This window comes from Canis lupus, chromosome 30, assembly GCF_011100685.1.
Source record: "Canis lupus familiaris isolate Mischka breed German Shepherd chromosome 30, alternate assembly UU_Cfam_GSD_1.0, whole genome shotgun sequence".
Classification (NCBI taxonomy): domain Eukaryota; kingdom Metazoa; phylum Chordata; class Mammalia; order Carnivora; family Canidae; genus Canis; species Canis lupus.
This window is the reverse complement of record NC_049251.1, coordinates 17,687,141-17,701,715: the sequence shown is the minus strand read 5'-3', so window position 1 is coordinate 17,701,715 and position 14,575 is coordinate 17,687,141. Positions and strand designations below refer to the sequence as shown.

Below are 14,575 nucleotides of genomic sequence, written 5' to 3'. Positions count from 1 at the left end.
CATGCAGGGAGCCTGATGCGGGACTCGATCCCAGGACTCCAGGATCACGCCTGGAGCCAAAGGCAGACACTTAACTGCTGAGCCACCCAGGCGTCCCAATTTTTAAATTATTTTTGAAATAGTAACAGCTTCTCCTCCATTTGAATTGCTTTATTATTATATTTGGAATTTTAAAAACATTTCAATAATCTAAAAGCAAATCGATTATAGGTATTAGTAACCTTTGCATTTTCATAATATTTGACCTGATTTGTTTGAGATATGGTATAAACATAGAATATGATCAGAAGGAGAAATTAAAAATGCCATGCTCTGATGCATTGGTGAATTCTAGTTTAGATTTTACTAATAAGTCATTTTGTAGGGTGTTTTGTAGTCATGGTGCTCATTTGGATTGAGGGTTAAGTTTTTATTCACATAATTTATCTTTTATCACATGTATGTACAGGTTATAGCTGTAAATCTTAAGCAAAATATTATTTACAATTAATTTTGGGGGGGCGGAGTCTTAGTTTTTATTCAAGTACCAGGTTAGATAAATCTTTAAACTTCCACAATATCCCCTATATCCCCAAAGGAATGTACTTTCTGTGGGGGCAAACAGGATTCTTCCTTCATTTTCTTTTCCCCGTCTTGCTCCTCCAGGTCTTCCCTTAAGCAAGAAACCGGTGCCCATAGATGTCAATGCAGCAGAGGTTGTAGGACCAGAACTATACATACCCAGCCCTTGAGGTGCATGCGTGGGAAACAGTAGTCGAATGCCCTGGTCTTGAATTTCTCGTTTGTTCATAATAGACATAATCCCTGGTGTTTTGACTTCTCTTGCTGTTATCATCTTTGATATAGGGTGATCTCTTGATCGTGCTTTGCCACTACCTGATGAGAGGGAGTTAGTTGGCAGAGGAGAAAACAAAAAGAAAAACGAAGGGAAAACGTTGTGTATGCAAGGCAAGGTCTAGGCCTCTCTGGAGGAACAAGAACTTTAAAAAATGTAAAGTTATCATATTGTTTAACATGAGTTGATCTTAAACTTGGGAGTAACCCAAAAGATAAAAATCCAAAAATGCTACCTAAAAGATGTACTATAAGCAGAAATTTAAAATTAAGACTACCATCTTAAAAAATATTCTTCTGAGTATTTCGTTGTTGCCTAAGGTCTACTCTAAGAAGTGTCTGGCCAACACCTCTCTCTCCTTCAAGTTATTTAAAACTCAGGATTTGTTGTGGCCACAATTGAACTGTGTTGGGTCAGAGGACTTTAGTACTGCCTTGGAGGAATGGACTGAGTCACAAGAAAGCAGGTTTGAGGCCCAGTTTTAACCACTTACTGGCCACCTGAGTTTAAGCACACCCTGTGCCCTTCTTTTTATGAACCACTTTCCTCATTTCTAAAACAGGGCTGATGATCTCCCTTTTGTCTTGGCTACTGCCGGGAGCTAATGAATGTGTGTCAGAAAACTACAATAAACCCCTAAACAAATGTCTTATTTAAAAATAGACTGCATAGATATCTAGATTAATTGTAGAAAAGTAAATAGATCAAATGCTTTAATTGTAGCCAGATTTTTTTTTTTCCTGATGTACGAGCAGCCTATTTGGACTATAGAACAGGGGTGAAGTAGTTGGTCATGTTATCAAAGATGACATTAAAACAATCTGACTCACTGTGTTTGGCAAAGATAGTTTGGGCAGAGGTGTGTTTAGTTCCTCTTGCTGCTCACCAGGGAGTACTGGCTTCTCTAGAACATACTGAGTTTAGTTTTTGTGGGTGTCAAGCTTTGGTTTTTGTTTATTTTTACAACTCTAGAGAGGATGGGGAGGAAGAGCAATGGTTTCCTACTTGTGAGAAATAGCCTCTTACATTACAAGTTCCCCAGCCCTCACCAAAAAGTAGATGCCAAGTAGGGGCATTCGAGACAAGTATCAGAAGGTCATTTGAAGCCATGAAAGCTAATACTCAAAGCATTATATAATTTTTAAGATTCTCAACTGAAATTTAGAAAAATATGTTATTACTTTATACTGAATAATGCATTTTCAAAGCATTCTTTGGTTTGGAACCATTGCCCATTAACATTTTGGGAGGACCCTGGGCCACTGTATGTTGTTTCCAGAGCTGTGTTTGTGATGGCAGCTGAAGAGGAGTTGCAGGGACCTGTAAGTTCATTAACATTTTCCTCCCGGAAAGCTCATTTCCCAGCTTGGTCCACAAAGAAGGGAATGACTGTTTTCTTTACTTCTGTTCTACTACTGGGCCCTCTTGCTCTCTGTTGAGAAACCTTGGCCTGGATTAAATTCAGTTTAGATAACTCAGATCTGCATACATACATAGTTTTACTTTGCTTTTGTAGTGTTAATGAACTTATTTTTCTTCTTGGAGAGCACATAGTCTTCTCCACTAAAAATCTCCATGTCTGAAAATTCAAGAGTGGGGAGATATTGTTAGTGAATCTGGCCAATCCTATGCTTATCTTTCAGGTTCCTTTTTGCACCACTGGGCCTGATAACCAGTAGGAACAGCCAAAAAAAACCAAAGAGTTATCCTTTAAGCTAGAGAGGCTTTGAGGAAATGTTAATTTATTTTAACTCCCAAAAGGGAACTGGTAGTGGAAACATCTTGTAACAGACATATTCTATGAGGTGCTTTGGTACCCAGCATGCCTTGAAAACAGAACCTCCTAATTCCTGAGGAGGTGCCTATGGGTGTGACACAGTGGGAAGAAGCGACAGTTTCAAGTTCTGTCCATTACAGGTTTTCCAAAGCAATATATCTCTGGTTATAAAATGTAAATCTATAAGGAAATAAGGATTCTATATACAAAATCTTAGCTTACATACGACTTTACTTTTCAGACAGTTTTTATGGCAAGAAAGCTATGTTTAACCACTTCTAAAAGGTTAACTACTGCAATTTCATCACTTTCTAATAATCCTTGGGTAAAATAACTTCAATCACAAAATTAGAAGAAGTGTTATAAGCTATGTTTTCTGAAACAGTCTAAAGACTCCTGGATCTTTTGCCATTTTTACAGGCTGCTGTAAATACGCTTGATGGCATTGGCTTCTTCTTTATCAAGGATGCCTTTCTCCACATAAGCATCAGCTTGTTGGTTGATGAAGTCCCTCATCTTTGAGAGGTCATAATCTGGAAAATATCATTAGAGTATCATGAGCAGAGATCAGGAAAGAGACATCCCATTATAATGATGACCATTAACTAAGAAGCTTTTTATGCAACAATGCCAACTACCATTCCATCCCCATCTTTCACATTGGATAACATATTAAGTCTTGGCATTTGTTCAGTCTTTACAATTTAAAATCATGTTTATATGTATTATATTATCTCATTTGCTGTCCATCATCACACCTGCAAGGTGTTCAGGTGGGGAAGTGTTCCTCATTTGACCATAGAGGAAATAGGCTCACAGACCAGGGCTGTGCAAACTTAATATTAATACCAATCCTCTGGGGGCTCTTGCAGATTGGTATTCAGTAGGTCTGAGGTGGAATTCCAGATTTTGCATGTTAAATAAGCTCCCAGGAGATGCTGATGCTACTGGACCAGGAATCACATTGGGGTAATAAGATCTTAAAGCTTAAGTGTTGAGGATCACATGGTTAGTAAGAGTTACAAACAGAACCAGGTGTTTCAATTTTCTGCAAATGTTATACAGGTTAAGTGACTGTTGATATAACCCACTTTTTTTTTCAAATTAAGAATTACCATGATTTTTCACACTATCTGATTTATATGCATGGAGAAAAAAATATATGTATGTATAGAGGTTTTTTTTTTTTTTTTTTTTAAAAGAGAAGCCTCTTTACAGCTCTTCTGTCCTTCTTAAACAAAAAAAACCTGTGCAAACCATCAAACCACCCATCAAAAACAAAGTGATCCCCCAGTAAGGAGGATGCCTGTGGCATGTTTCTGAAGGCTTAAAGAAAACCCACATCCTCTCTTGATGCTTATTGTCATAAAAAATGGAAAATACAGAAACATGGAAATAAAACTTAAATCATCTGAATTGTATTAATCATATAAATAGCCACAGTTGGTTTTTTGTTCTACTTTTTCACTTTTCAAATATATCTCAACCCAGAATTGAGATCACAGTAAATATACAATCTTATTAACGAGCTCCTTTCACTTCACCCAGTGAGCATCAATATTCTTCAGCAACACCACTTTTAATGGCTACATACAATGCATCCTCTGGATGTACCAGAATTTATGAAGCACGTCTCTTGGGGTTAGACATGTGGGTCTTCCACACCATGGCGTACTTGGGGAGACCTCCCTGCCCAGATTTTGAGTTGCCCGGAGCTGAGTTTCCTTGAGAACAACACTGTTCGCCTTGGCTATAGCAGCCCCTGGGACAGAGCCCTGCCTTCTATCAGGTTGTGAAGGAGGAAAAAAAAAAAAAAGGAGAGAGAGGGGAGCAAAAGCCCAGAGCACCCCAGGAAAGGAAAACTCTAAAGAACATCTCTGTAAGTGCCAGGTGTTTATCATATCAAGTGAGTGGAGGCTTAGAGAAAGCCTGTTTCCTCCCCACCAAGAAAGGCATCTGCTGCCTTTTTAGGGCTTGGGCGTTAAGATTCAAGAGATAACTGTCAGCCCTGGGCACTTTACCACCATCATCTGACTCGCTCTTCATGAAACTCCATGAGGTAAGTGAGCATTAGTAACCCCATTTCAGGCATGAAGAAACGGGCCAGACGAGGTTAAGTCACTTGCTTGGGTCATGGCCGAGTCAGGCTCTGATCCCACGTCTGTTTGTGGGACAGTCACTGCTTTGGCCATTCTACGGCCTTGAAGCAGTGAACATGAAGCAACTATCAGGTGTAGAAGAAATGCGCAGTAAAATGCTCGCGGTTTTTGTTGTTGCTGTTCTTTTTCAGTTCCCTTACTGTCAGGACAAAACAATATATTTGTGTGCTCCTCACAAGCTTCCTGACCGGCTCAAGGGGTACAAAGAGGTGCGTCTTGAGTATCACTGGTTCCAATTACTACTGGCCCTCCCGAGTTGGTTGCAGGGTCAACATCTTTAGTGGGACGCGGGGCAGCCCAGGGGCAGATGTGAAGAGGTCTGGGTGATATGAAAGACAAACAGGAAAATACTTAGCTTTCTTTTGAAATGGAAAAACTGCATCATTAAGACATGGCTATCACTATGTCTTCTTTTTTTTTTTAAAAGCACAGATCTTATTTTTAAGGGTGCATAAAGTTTTATTCTCCTCCTCTGCCTATCACATGGCCTTCCTTTTCCTGGATCTGGGAAGGAGACGCCGGTCACTCAGACCCCTGCCCGGCAAAGGGCATCGCAGAGGTTAGGGAAGGTCAGAACTAATAGAGCTAATGGACACCCCTTCACACAGCTGCAGCCACTGCCGCCCCAGGAACTAGATCCCCACCCACTTCACGAGATGACCGAGGTCAAGCAGAGCACATATGAAGCCAATGGAGGAAAAGCTCTCTGCTTCTGCCTTCAGGAAGGGTACCCTGGATGTCACCCTCACTTCCTAGAGGCAGAGGGGAGCATCGCACGCAACACCGTCTTTCAGAAATTTGCTCACAGCGCCTACAAGATGCAAGCGCTAGGGTATCCGTGCTTCCCCAGTTGGTCACTTCTGGAAGTGGAAGATTAGATCACAGGGTGTTGTGGGTTATGACCAGGAGTCTGGTTCATGTGAATCAGCAAAAGAAAGAACATAAGTACTCCAAATTGTTGGGCCATAAAATTAACACTGGCTTCAGAATGTATTTTGGTGCCTACTGTATTAGATTGATCCTAAGATCAACATCTTTTTGATTTGAGAGTCTTCAGTCACTGATGGCACCTTATAATTTTTCTTCCTTAGTGGTATATGCAACAATGGTGTATTTTTCAGTCAACGACAGGCTTGATGAAATATGGTTTCTGTGAATTTTAGTGGAACTGACAGCCTGGAAATTCACACCATTTTGAACCACATTAAATAAAATATGTGTGGAGAGCTGATAATTCTTTCCATCTCACTCCATTTAACAAGATCTCAGGCTGAAGAGGGGCTAAACAGATCCCCTTCTCCCACTGTGCTCTGTCTCTCAGTGGTTCTCAAATTTGGCTACACAATGGAATCATGGGGAAGGGGAGTTAAAAATACTGATGCCTGCGTCCTTCCTCTTTCTGCTATAGTGGTCCTGAGATGCCACCTGGGGACCAGGAGCTTGAGGAGCTCCACAGGTGATCTGAATGCACATTCAAGTTTGAAAACGCGGCTCATCTCATTTTAAAAGCATCACTTGGCAACTGCTCAGCCAAACACCGGGGAGTCTTACTGACTCCTCTCTCCCCACGTTCTTCTCAAGTTTCTCCTTTCTTTATTCCTCTGCCTTGGTTTAAGCCCCATCATTTCTGCTCCAGATCCTTGCCTCCAATCTCTGTCCAATCCTCTGGAGTCCTATTTCTTCAATCTGTAACCATATTGCTACGAGATAAATTTCTTAGTTCTTAACCTAATTAAGCCCTAATTTGGGCTCTTCTGACTAAAACTTACCTCCTTCTCAGGGTGCACAAGCTCCTTCCAGATCTGGCTGCCACCCACCTCCCCAGCTCTGGCTGTAGGTCCTCCCCACAAACACCCAGTGTTCCTGGGAAACCGAGTGGCTCCGGTTCCCAGAACGCGTGACTCCCTTTCGTTCCGTTATGTCTTGGCACCCAGTGTTCCCTATGCCTTCATCTCTTGTCACTTAGCTTTACAGCAAAGGCTTTTCTGCAGACCTTTCTCCAAGTGCTGGCCATCCCTGCAAAGAGATGGGCCCTCACATTTGTACTACTACATCTGTCTGTGATGGCAGTGAGCAGGGCCACCGGTAGCTCCAGTGATGCTGGGAGCTCCTTGGTGGGCCACAGAGGGCAGGCGGAGACTGCATCTGACATTTCTACATCTCTGGTACTCAGAGCAGAACCGAGTCTCATTCTGTGCTTTCGGGAAGTGACAGCCTTTATGATTGCAGAGTGCATCTCATGTGTGGTCAGAAAATGCCTTTGTTTAAAATACTCTAAGGGCACCTGACATTCAGTCAGTTAAGCATGTGGCTCTTGATCTCAGCTCAGGTCATGATTTCAGGGTTATGAGATCGAGCCCCATGTTGGGCTCCATGCTGGGCATGCAATCTGCTTAAGATTCTCTCTCTCCCTGCCCCTCTGCCCCTCCTCTCAGCTTGCACGTGCGCACACACACTAAATAAATAATATTTAAAAAATAAAATACTCCAAGGAAAGTCCAAAGTGTTAATTATTGAACGTGGTTGATGAACACATGGGGATTCGTTATGCCATTCTCTCTACTTTTGACATTTTTTACAATAAAATGCTAAAGAAAAGGTCTTTGCTTGAGAGCCTGCTTTGAAAAATAAGGAAATGGAAATTTTATTCCTGCATCTGCATTCCTGAATCTTTTGGGGCCCTGACAGGAGACTTTAGCCCAATTTGATTGTGAGAAACTTTATTTAACAAGAATCCCTGACAAATGGGGTGAAATTGGTAATTTACAACCATATTAAATCCTTACCTTCTTTATTTCCTTTTTTGTTATGTTTCTTCAACCATTCAATATTTTTTCTGATGGCTTCCAAATAGGCTTCGGTTTTCCCTGGAAAAGGGAAGAGAACCCATATCAAACACTCATAAACTATCACTGCATTTCTTTTGAAAGACCACACTCTTGTTCGGAACCATAAACACTGACCTTGTGGAGCATTTGTGAAGTGGTGTCCCTAATGAAGTGGGGTGCATATTTGTGTGCGTGGTGGGGAGGAATGTCGAGGAGAATGGGTAGGGATAGGATTCCAGGAGATAGGACCAGGCTCATGCCAAGGAGCCATTACACACACTCACATACACACACATGCGCGGTCTGAGGTCCTAGCAGAGAAGAGTTTTGATTCCGTTCACTGGATGCGTGGATGTCTTCAATTCTCAGACTGCATCATTTCTGGTTCAGAATGGTTCTTCAAAACTGAAGAGTATTCTCAGGTCAAGAATTAAATCGGAGTGGCAGATACTGCAAAGCCTCCATCAGCAATTAAATGATGTTAAATATGTCTCAGTCTGTGGCTTTGTATTGGCCCTTATATAAGTCTCCTGCCCAATCTGGTAGGGAGCATGGAAAAACTCAGGTGAAGCGGTGACCTGGGCCTCCTTTCAAGGTTTGGATGCGAACCTTAGAACTCACTCTAGTGGACGCCTGGGTGGCTCAGCGTTGAGTGTCTGTCTTCGGCTCAGGGTGTGATCCCTGGGTCCTGGGATCAAGTCCTGCATCAGGCTCCCCACAAGGAGCCTGCTTCTCCCTCTGCCTAGGTCTCTGCCTCTCTGTGTCTCTCATGAGTAAATAAATAAAATCTTTTTAAAAGAGAAAGAACTCACTCTAGTAAATTTCCCCTGAATATAAACACTGTCCCATGGGCCTCAGGTGCAGCGAGAGAAAACTAGTCGGCACTGAAGTGCCTGCTTCATGATGCCCTTTATATACACTGGGGTCTGCAAGTGGGTATTATCAACCACTTAGAGATGAGGAAACTAGCACTCAGAGAGGCCAAGTGACTTGGCTGAGGCCACACAGGAAATAACCAAAGTAGAATTTAGACTCTGGTCTTACCAGGTTTCTGCTACCTACACTATCCGAAAGAAAAGCTCTGTCTTTAGACATGGATACTGACGTGCCCTAGTCTTTTTCAAAGAAAGCAACCACACCTGAAACCAGGTGAGGTCTCTAGTACTCAGAAGGTCTGTACCAACGGACCAGGTGGTCTGGAGGATACCAGATGGCCCGAGAAAAGCCTTCAAAGTCCAAGAGCTCTGCAAGAAGCAATGGCTACCAAAGTTCAGTGGTGACTATGGATTCTGTGCCCCCTTTGAGCCCTGTTACCTCTGGTGTACTGCCCAGACTTACTGAGTTACCTGTACTGTGTGCTTAGGATGTGCCAAGGGGTGTGCTTTGCGCTCCAAAATGCGGTTATCTCTTTTACTCTTCACAACAACTTCTTAGGGCAATCTCGTTTCATCCCCACTTTACAGATGAAGAAACCAAGGTGAAGAGAGACAAAGTAATATGCTGAAGATCATATGGCTAGCAATTTGGGGAGCTAGGCTTGAGCCCGGGTGCATCTGACTACAGACCGTGAACAGTAACACTGCCTTTGGTGTTCCAGTTACTGGAACTGGTGTTCCGGTTTCCACTACAGCATTTACCTAAGTGATCTCCTGAGTGAGCATCTTTCTTCCTCATCTTATAAGCCCATACTTGTACCTCACCACTGGGGCTCCATGTTATCTGGACCCCAAAAAAGCACAGAGAAGCTCTTGTGCAAAAGCAGTGAATGGAGAAGGGAAGAGATCCACGATTTTCAGCTCCTATTCACTGCAACCACCTGTATAGAAAAAGTCTTTATTTCAGTGCTTTGTTTTTAAGAATGTTGGAGCATGTGAAAGACCAAGTCCTCCTGGCTGATGTTATAACATTACAGTGAATATACTGAAATTCATTGTCTGTTGCCTGTTTGTTGAGAAGGTCAGTTGGATTTGTTAACATAAAAACAGTGTTCTCTATTTCAAATTAACTCAGATAGAAACGGCATTTTGAACAAAGAAAGAAATCTTAGTGTAGACTATTTCTAAAGAATGCAGCTTCATTTTTTTTTAGTTTAAATCAAATTAGTAGCTCTTATAGGACTAACAAATAGATAATTTGTCATTAGCACACTAATTAGGGCTTCTGAAACTTTTAAGAATGTTTGAAAATGGTCTTGTTATTTTATTTAAATGTTAGGCATTTGCCCCACAATCTTATTTATGATATATTATCATGTGGAAAGCTTAGTCAAGAAAAGGAAAACCTGGGTCACCTGGGTAGTTTAGTCAGTTAAGCATCTGCCCTCAGCTCAGGTCATGATCTCAGGGTCCTAGGATTCAACCCCACATTGGGCTCCCTGCTCAGCAAGGAGTCTGCTTCTGCTATTTCCTCTACCCCTTTACTGTGCTCATGCTCTCTCTCTCAAATAAATAAACATTTTTTAAAAAGTATTCAACATATGGAGAAATAAAAATTATTAAGAAAAAGGAAAACCTGAACTTAGCCTCTGTATAAATACTGTGTTAAAAGTCTGAATTATAAGAGCACCTTGGTGGCTCAGTCGGTTAAGTGTCTGACTCTTGGTTTTGGCTCATGTCAAGATCTCAAGGTTGTGAGATTGAGCCTTGCATTGGGCTCTGTGCTTGGCAGGGAGTCTGCTTAAGATTCATTCTCCCTCTCTGTTCCTGCCCCTGCTCCCTCTCTGTTCCTCACCTAATGATGGACAGAATTGGTAGATAAATACCCAGTTTCCTTTTGCTTCAGGAACATTCCATACAGCCTCCCAGAGATCCCCAGTGGGACTGAGCCCCAACTGTCCACAACTGACGCCCACTTGTGAGTCCACCTTATATGAGCTTCTTTCCTCTCCCTGTCTCATGTACCTCTTCCCCCCAGTGGTGCTTCCTGGGGTCATCTTCAGTCAAACTTGACCTCAAATCCTTCTCTCGGCATCTGCTTCAGAAGGAACCCAACCTAAGGCAATTTTAAATGGGGGACTTGGCATCATCTTGTTGGGTTGCTTTTTGCTCAGGAACCAATTTCCTGAATGTTAAATTTTAGGGACACCTGGGTGGCTTGGTTGGTTAACCATTTGCTCTTGGCTTAGGGTATGATCACAGGGTCCTGAAATTGAGTCCTGCATCAGGCTCCCTGCTGAGCGAGGAGCCTGCCTTTCCCTTTACCTCTCCCTCTGTGCCTCCTCCAGCTCATGTGCTCTCTCTGTCTCTCTCTCAAATAAATAAATAAAATATTTTTAAAAATGTTAAATTTTAAAAAGTATGAAATGCATGAAACTAATTTCATTCACTATATTGATATTACCAACCCATAACAGAATGAGTTTACTGCAGCTTATAGGAATCTATACAGCAATCCATAAAAAAAAAAAATACTGTCTTGTAGATCATAACAACATATGACTAGGATAGTTTCTCTAGTTTATTTATTGTTTAGGATTTATTTATTTATGAGAGAGTGAATGAGTGTTGGGGGAGAGGAAGAGGTGAGAGAGAATCCTCAAGCAGACTCTGCAATGAACTCCGAGCAGCACTCCATCCCACAACCCTGAGATCATGACCTGAACCCAAACCAAGAGTCAGATGCTCAACCGACTGTGCCACCCAGATGCCCAGTTTTTCTAATTTAAAATACCCTCATCCCCCTCATCCCCCTCTTTTGCTTTTTTATCCATTGTACTTATCACTTTCTACCAAATCATATAATTTATGTGAGCTTATTGTCTTCCTCCCTTAGAAATATTTGTTAGCTGATAAAGCCTGACATGTAGTCTACCGATAAGTATTTGTCAAATAAGTGAATGGGTAAAGGCTTCTTAGATAGAAGCCAAATTGTAATCAGAAGGATACAATTTTTTAAAAGTATAAATGGTATAGATTTATTTTTTTAACCAAAAAAATGAATTATTTGAAAAACTTGAAGTTTAATGAATTCTGAATGGATAGTTATAACAGACACAATTTAAAATACCTACAAATAGGCTAGACATACTATATCCATATACCATTTAATCTTCATAGACCTCTATGAAATTAGCATTATTATTCTCATTTGACTCATGAGAGAACTGACACTTGGAGAGGTTAAGTGACACATCCAAGGGGACACAGCTGAGTAAAAATCAGAGCCTGGTCTTGAACCAGAATGAATCCAGAGCCTCTACTGCGTGTAGCTGGGTAAAATCCACCTTTTAGACTAGAAATGATTTAGTGCCCGTTGTTGTTAACAAGCTGGCCAACAAGGCAGTAGTTATCAATCTTGGCTGCACACTAGAATCACTTAGAGAAGATTTTAAAAAATTCTATGCCAAGGTTACGGTTCATACCAATTAAATTAGACTATCGAGAGCTGAGGCCAAGCATCGTTAAAAAAAAAAAATGGTCTTGAGGGGATTCACATGTGGGGGGAATTTGGGGAATCACTGCCACCAGCACTGAGACCTCCATACATTTACCAGAGTACTGGTGACAAGGTGAATAAAGTCAGGTGTCACTCTGCTATTGGAGAGAAGCAGCTGGTTCCTGTTTACATTTTCTCTTCTCAGGAGCTATAAAGCAAATCTTTTATTTACACAGTGTGCAGTAAAAGCCGATGAGAGTCCACTTTGGAAAGCTGGACTATTTTTTTCAAATGTATTTGAGTTTCCTTTGGAAAAAAATAGCTCATGGTTGAGGTAATATGGCACAAGCTTTAAAACATATGCTGAAGCAGATGGGAAGAGAGCCAGAATCAAGACACAGCCCTGCTTTTCTGGCTGTTCTGGTTTTCAGCAGTGAAAAATACCCTTTCTTATACATCAATGGCCCTGTGATATATACTAACCTGATCTGTTCCCCCAGCCCTGTATAAAAACAACAACAAACTTGTAGAAATCAATAGAATTAACCTATTGAATACTGAACATACTAAAGATAATAGATCTTAAGAGTGTTTATAAAAATTAAGTTTGCTACCCTTAAAATTCTGTAAAGATTACATGATTACAGTTTTGAACTGCATAAAACAAAGTAAGTGATAATGGTATCACAGATGCCAACATGGGCCTCACAGACATTCAATTCAAGAATTCCTGTACAATGATGGCATTTTACTAGCCCCAAAGAAAAGCTCAGATGAGTACTGGATAGGAGTCAAGGGAAAAGGGTTCATGGCCTGGCTCTGCCACTCTTTGGCTAGATCTTGGGTGAGTCACTTCATCTTCTGAGTCTTGGTTTATTTATTTACAATTTAGGAGTAAATTCAAAAAAGAAGATTTATGGTTTCTATGGAAAGAAATTCTCCTTTGCTATCCTTGAAAAACCTATGTTGATGGTAGGTCTCCTGTGCCTGCCCTTAGCTCCTGGCACACTTGCTGACTCACAGGGGAGACTGGACTTACTATTTTTGGACATTCTTAGCAGAATGCCTTGGGCTTGAATACAGGCACAGATTTTCTCCTCTTACGTTGCTTTAAAAATAACAGCATCCACAAGTGTTAGCCAATTTATTAATTAAAGAGGCTACCTTCTCTTTTCTGGTTTCTGTAAGGAAGATAGGGGAATGGTAGGCTATTTCGGTGAAAGATGTCTTAAAGATCAGTTTTTTCACCTATTTCCATTATCTGGCCACAAACTTGACAAAGGACACCTTTGGAATGAGTTTATGGATATGATAATGCTTATCTTATCCCTTGGATGGTTTAAAAAAAAAAAAAGGTTTTTTTTTTCAGTGACTCATAGAGCAGGAGTGAATGAGTAAACATCAAATTGGCAAATAGAGCTGCACTGAGATAATGGAATAAAGTTTTCAAGTACATTTCTTTAGTCTCCAGAGAGCAATTTACTTGAAAACTTAGGCAATTTTATAAATACTGTTGAAATTAGAATAAATTTGACTTCATTGGCATATCCCTGAATATAGGAATAACTACTGAATCATTCAAATGATTGTACCAATGAGAAATCAGTATTTTAAAAGATTATTCTTAATGTGAATACCTGTAGAATCAAAGAGTTTAAATAGTCTAACTCAATTATATTCAAAAGTGGATATACCACTTTTCATCGTTGGTAATTATATTTTTTTACATTAAACCTAAAAAGAGAGCCATGGAAACATGCTCTGTAAGTTGAAGGGTGATATAAATTTAAGGTATTATTGTTATTCCTATTCCCATTATTATTCCTATTCTTCACAGGATCCAGCATATGCTTGGCATGGTTAATAAATATTTGCTGAGGTTTGATGGGGCCATCGCCCCACATCACCAGACCAAAACAAATTTTTTATAGATACTCATGACAGTGTGCTCTGCTTATAATTACTTTTTTAAGTGGTTTTAGCTGGACTATTACCTCATTCCTTGCTCTGCCCTGTAATGTCTTCCAACTTTCTCTCTGTTCTACATACTCCTAACTCATCAATCAGGAAGATATGTGCACATGTATGTAGCTTGTGTTATACTTGCCTACATATGGGTTAAGAACCATTCTCAAATTATTTCAAAGCTTGCTTGGGTCCTCAGAGGTAAGAATTAATTCTTATGTTACTTGTATAGGTCTACTTCCTGAGCACAGTGCCAGGCATGCTATCAGGATAGATGTTTATTTATAATTGAATACATGTCTCAGGAAACCCAGTAAGCCCTGTTTTTACCCAAATGGATTCTTTTATTTTTCTGTCCAGAGACAATATGTGTTGTCTCAGTGGGTTTTATAATAGAGAAACAAAACAGCCTCTGAAAAAGTACAGCAAAGCAATTGTCAATATAAAAGTATATGTCATAATATGCCCTTTTGGGGATTACATACTTTTCAAGAAATGTTGGCCCTTGGCTTAAGCTGAGGCTGATATTCTCTAAATTGTACTAAAATCAGTTTTCGTTATCTCAGAGTAATAGGAGTCAGGGGTATGATGAATAAATTAAATCTCCAAATAATGGAAAGGAACTAATTTTAGCTCC

The 14,575-nt window shown here is 40.5% G+C and overlaps 1 protein-coding gene across 4 annotated transcripts in view; it reads right to left on the bottom strand.

Moving 5' to 3' along the window:
- Positions 1 to 2,560: 2,560 nt before the first annotated feature.
- SCG3 (secretogranin III) overlaps positions 2,561 to 14,575 on the bottom strand; it is a 98,037-nt gene continuing 86,022 nt past the window's right edge. For all 4 annotated transcript variants that reach the window (XM_038580422.1, XM_038580420.1, XM_038580421.1 and 1 more), the window contains 2 exons: positions 7,558 to 7,638; positions 2,561 to 3,145 (listed from right to left, as the gene is read on the bottom strand). In XM_038580422.1, coding sequence (XP_038436350.1) covers positions 3,027 to 3,145; positions 7,558 to 7,638 — 200 coding nt within the window. In that variant the 3' untranslated portion in view covers positions 2,561 to 3,026. The remainder of the gene's footprint in view (positions 3,146 to 7,557; positions 7,639 to 14,575) is intronic.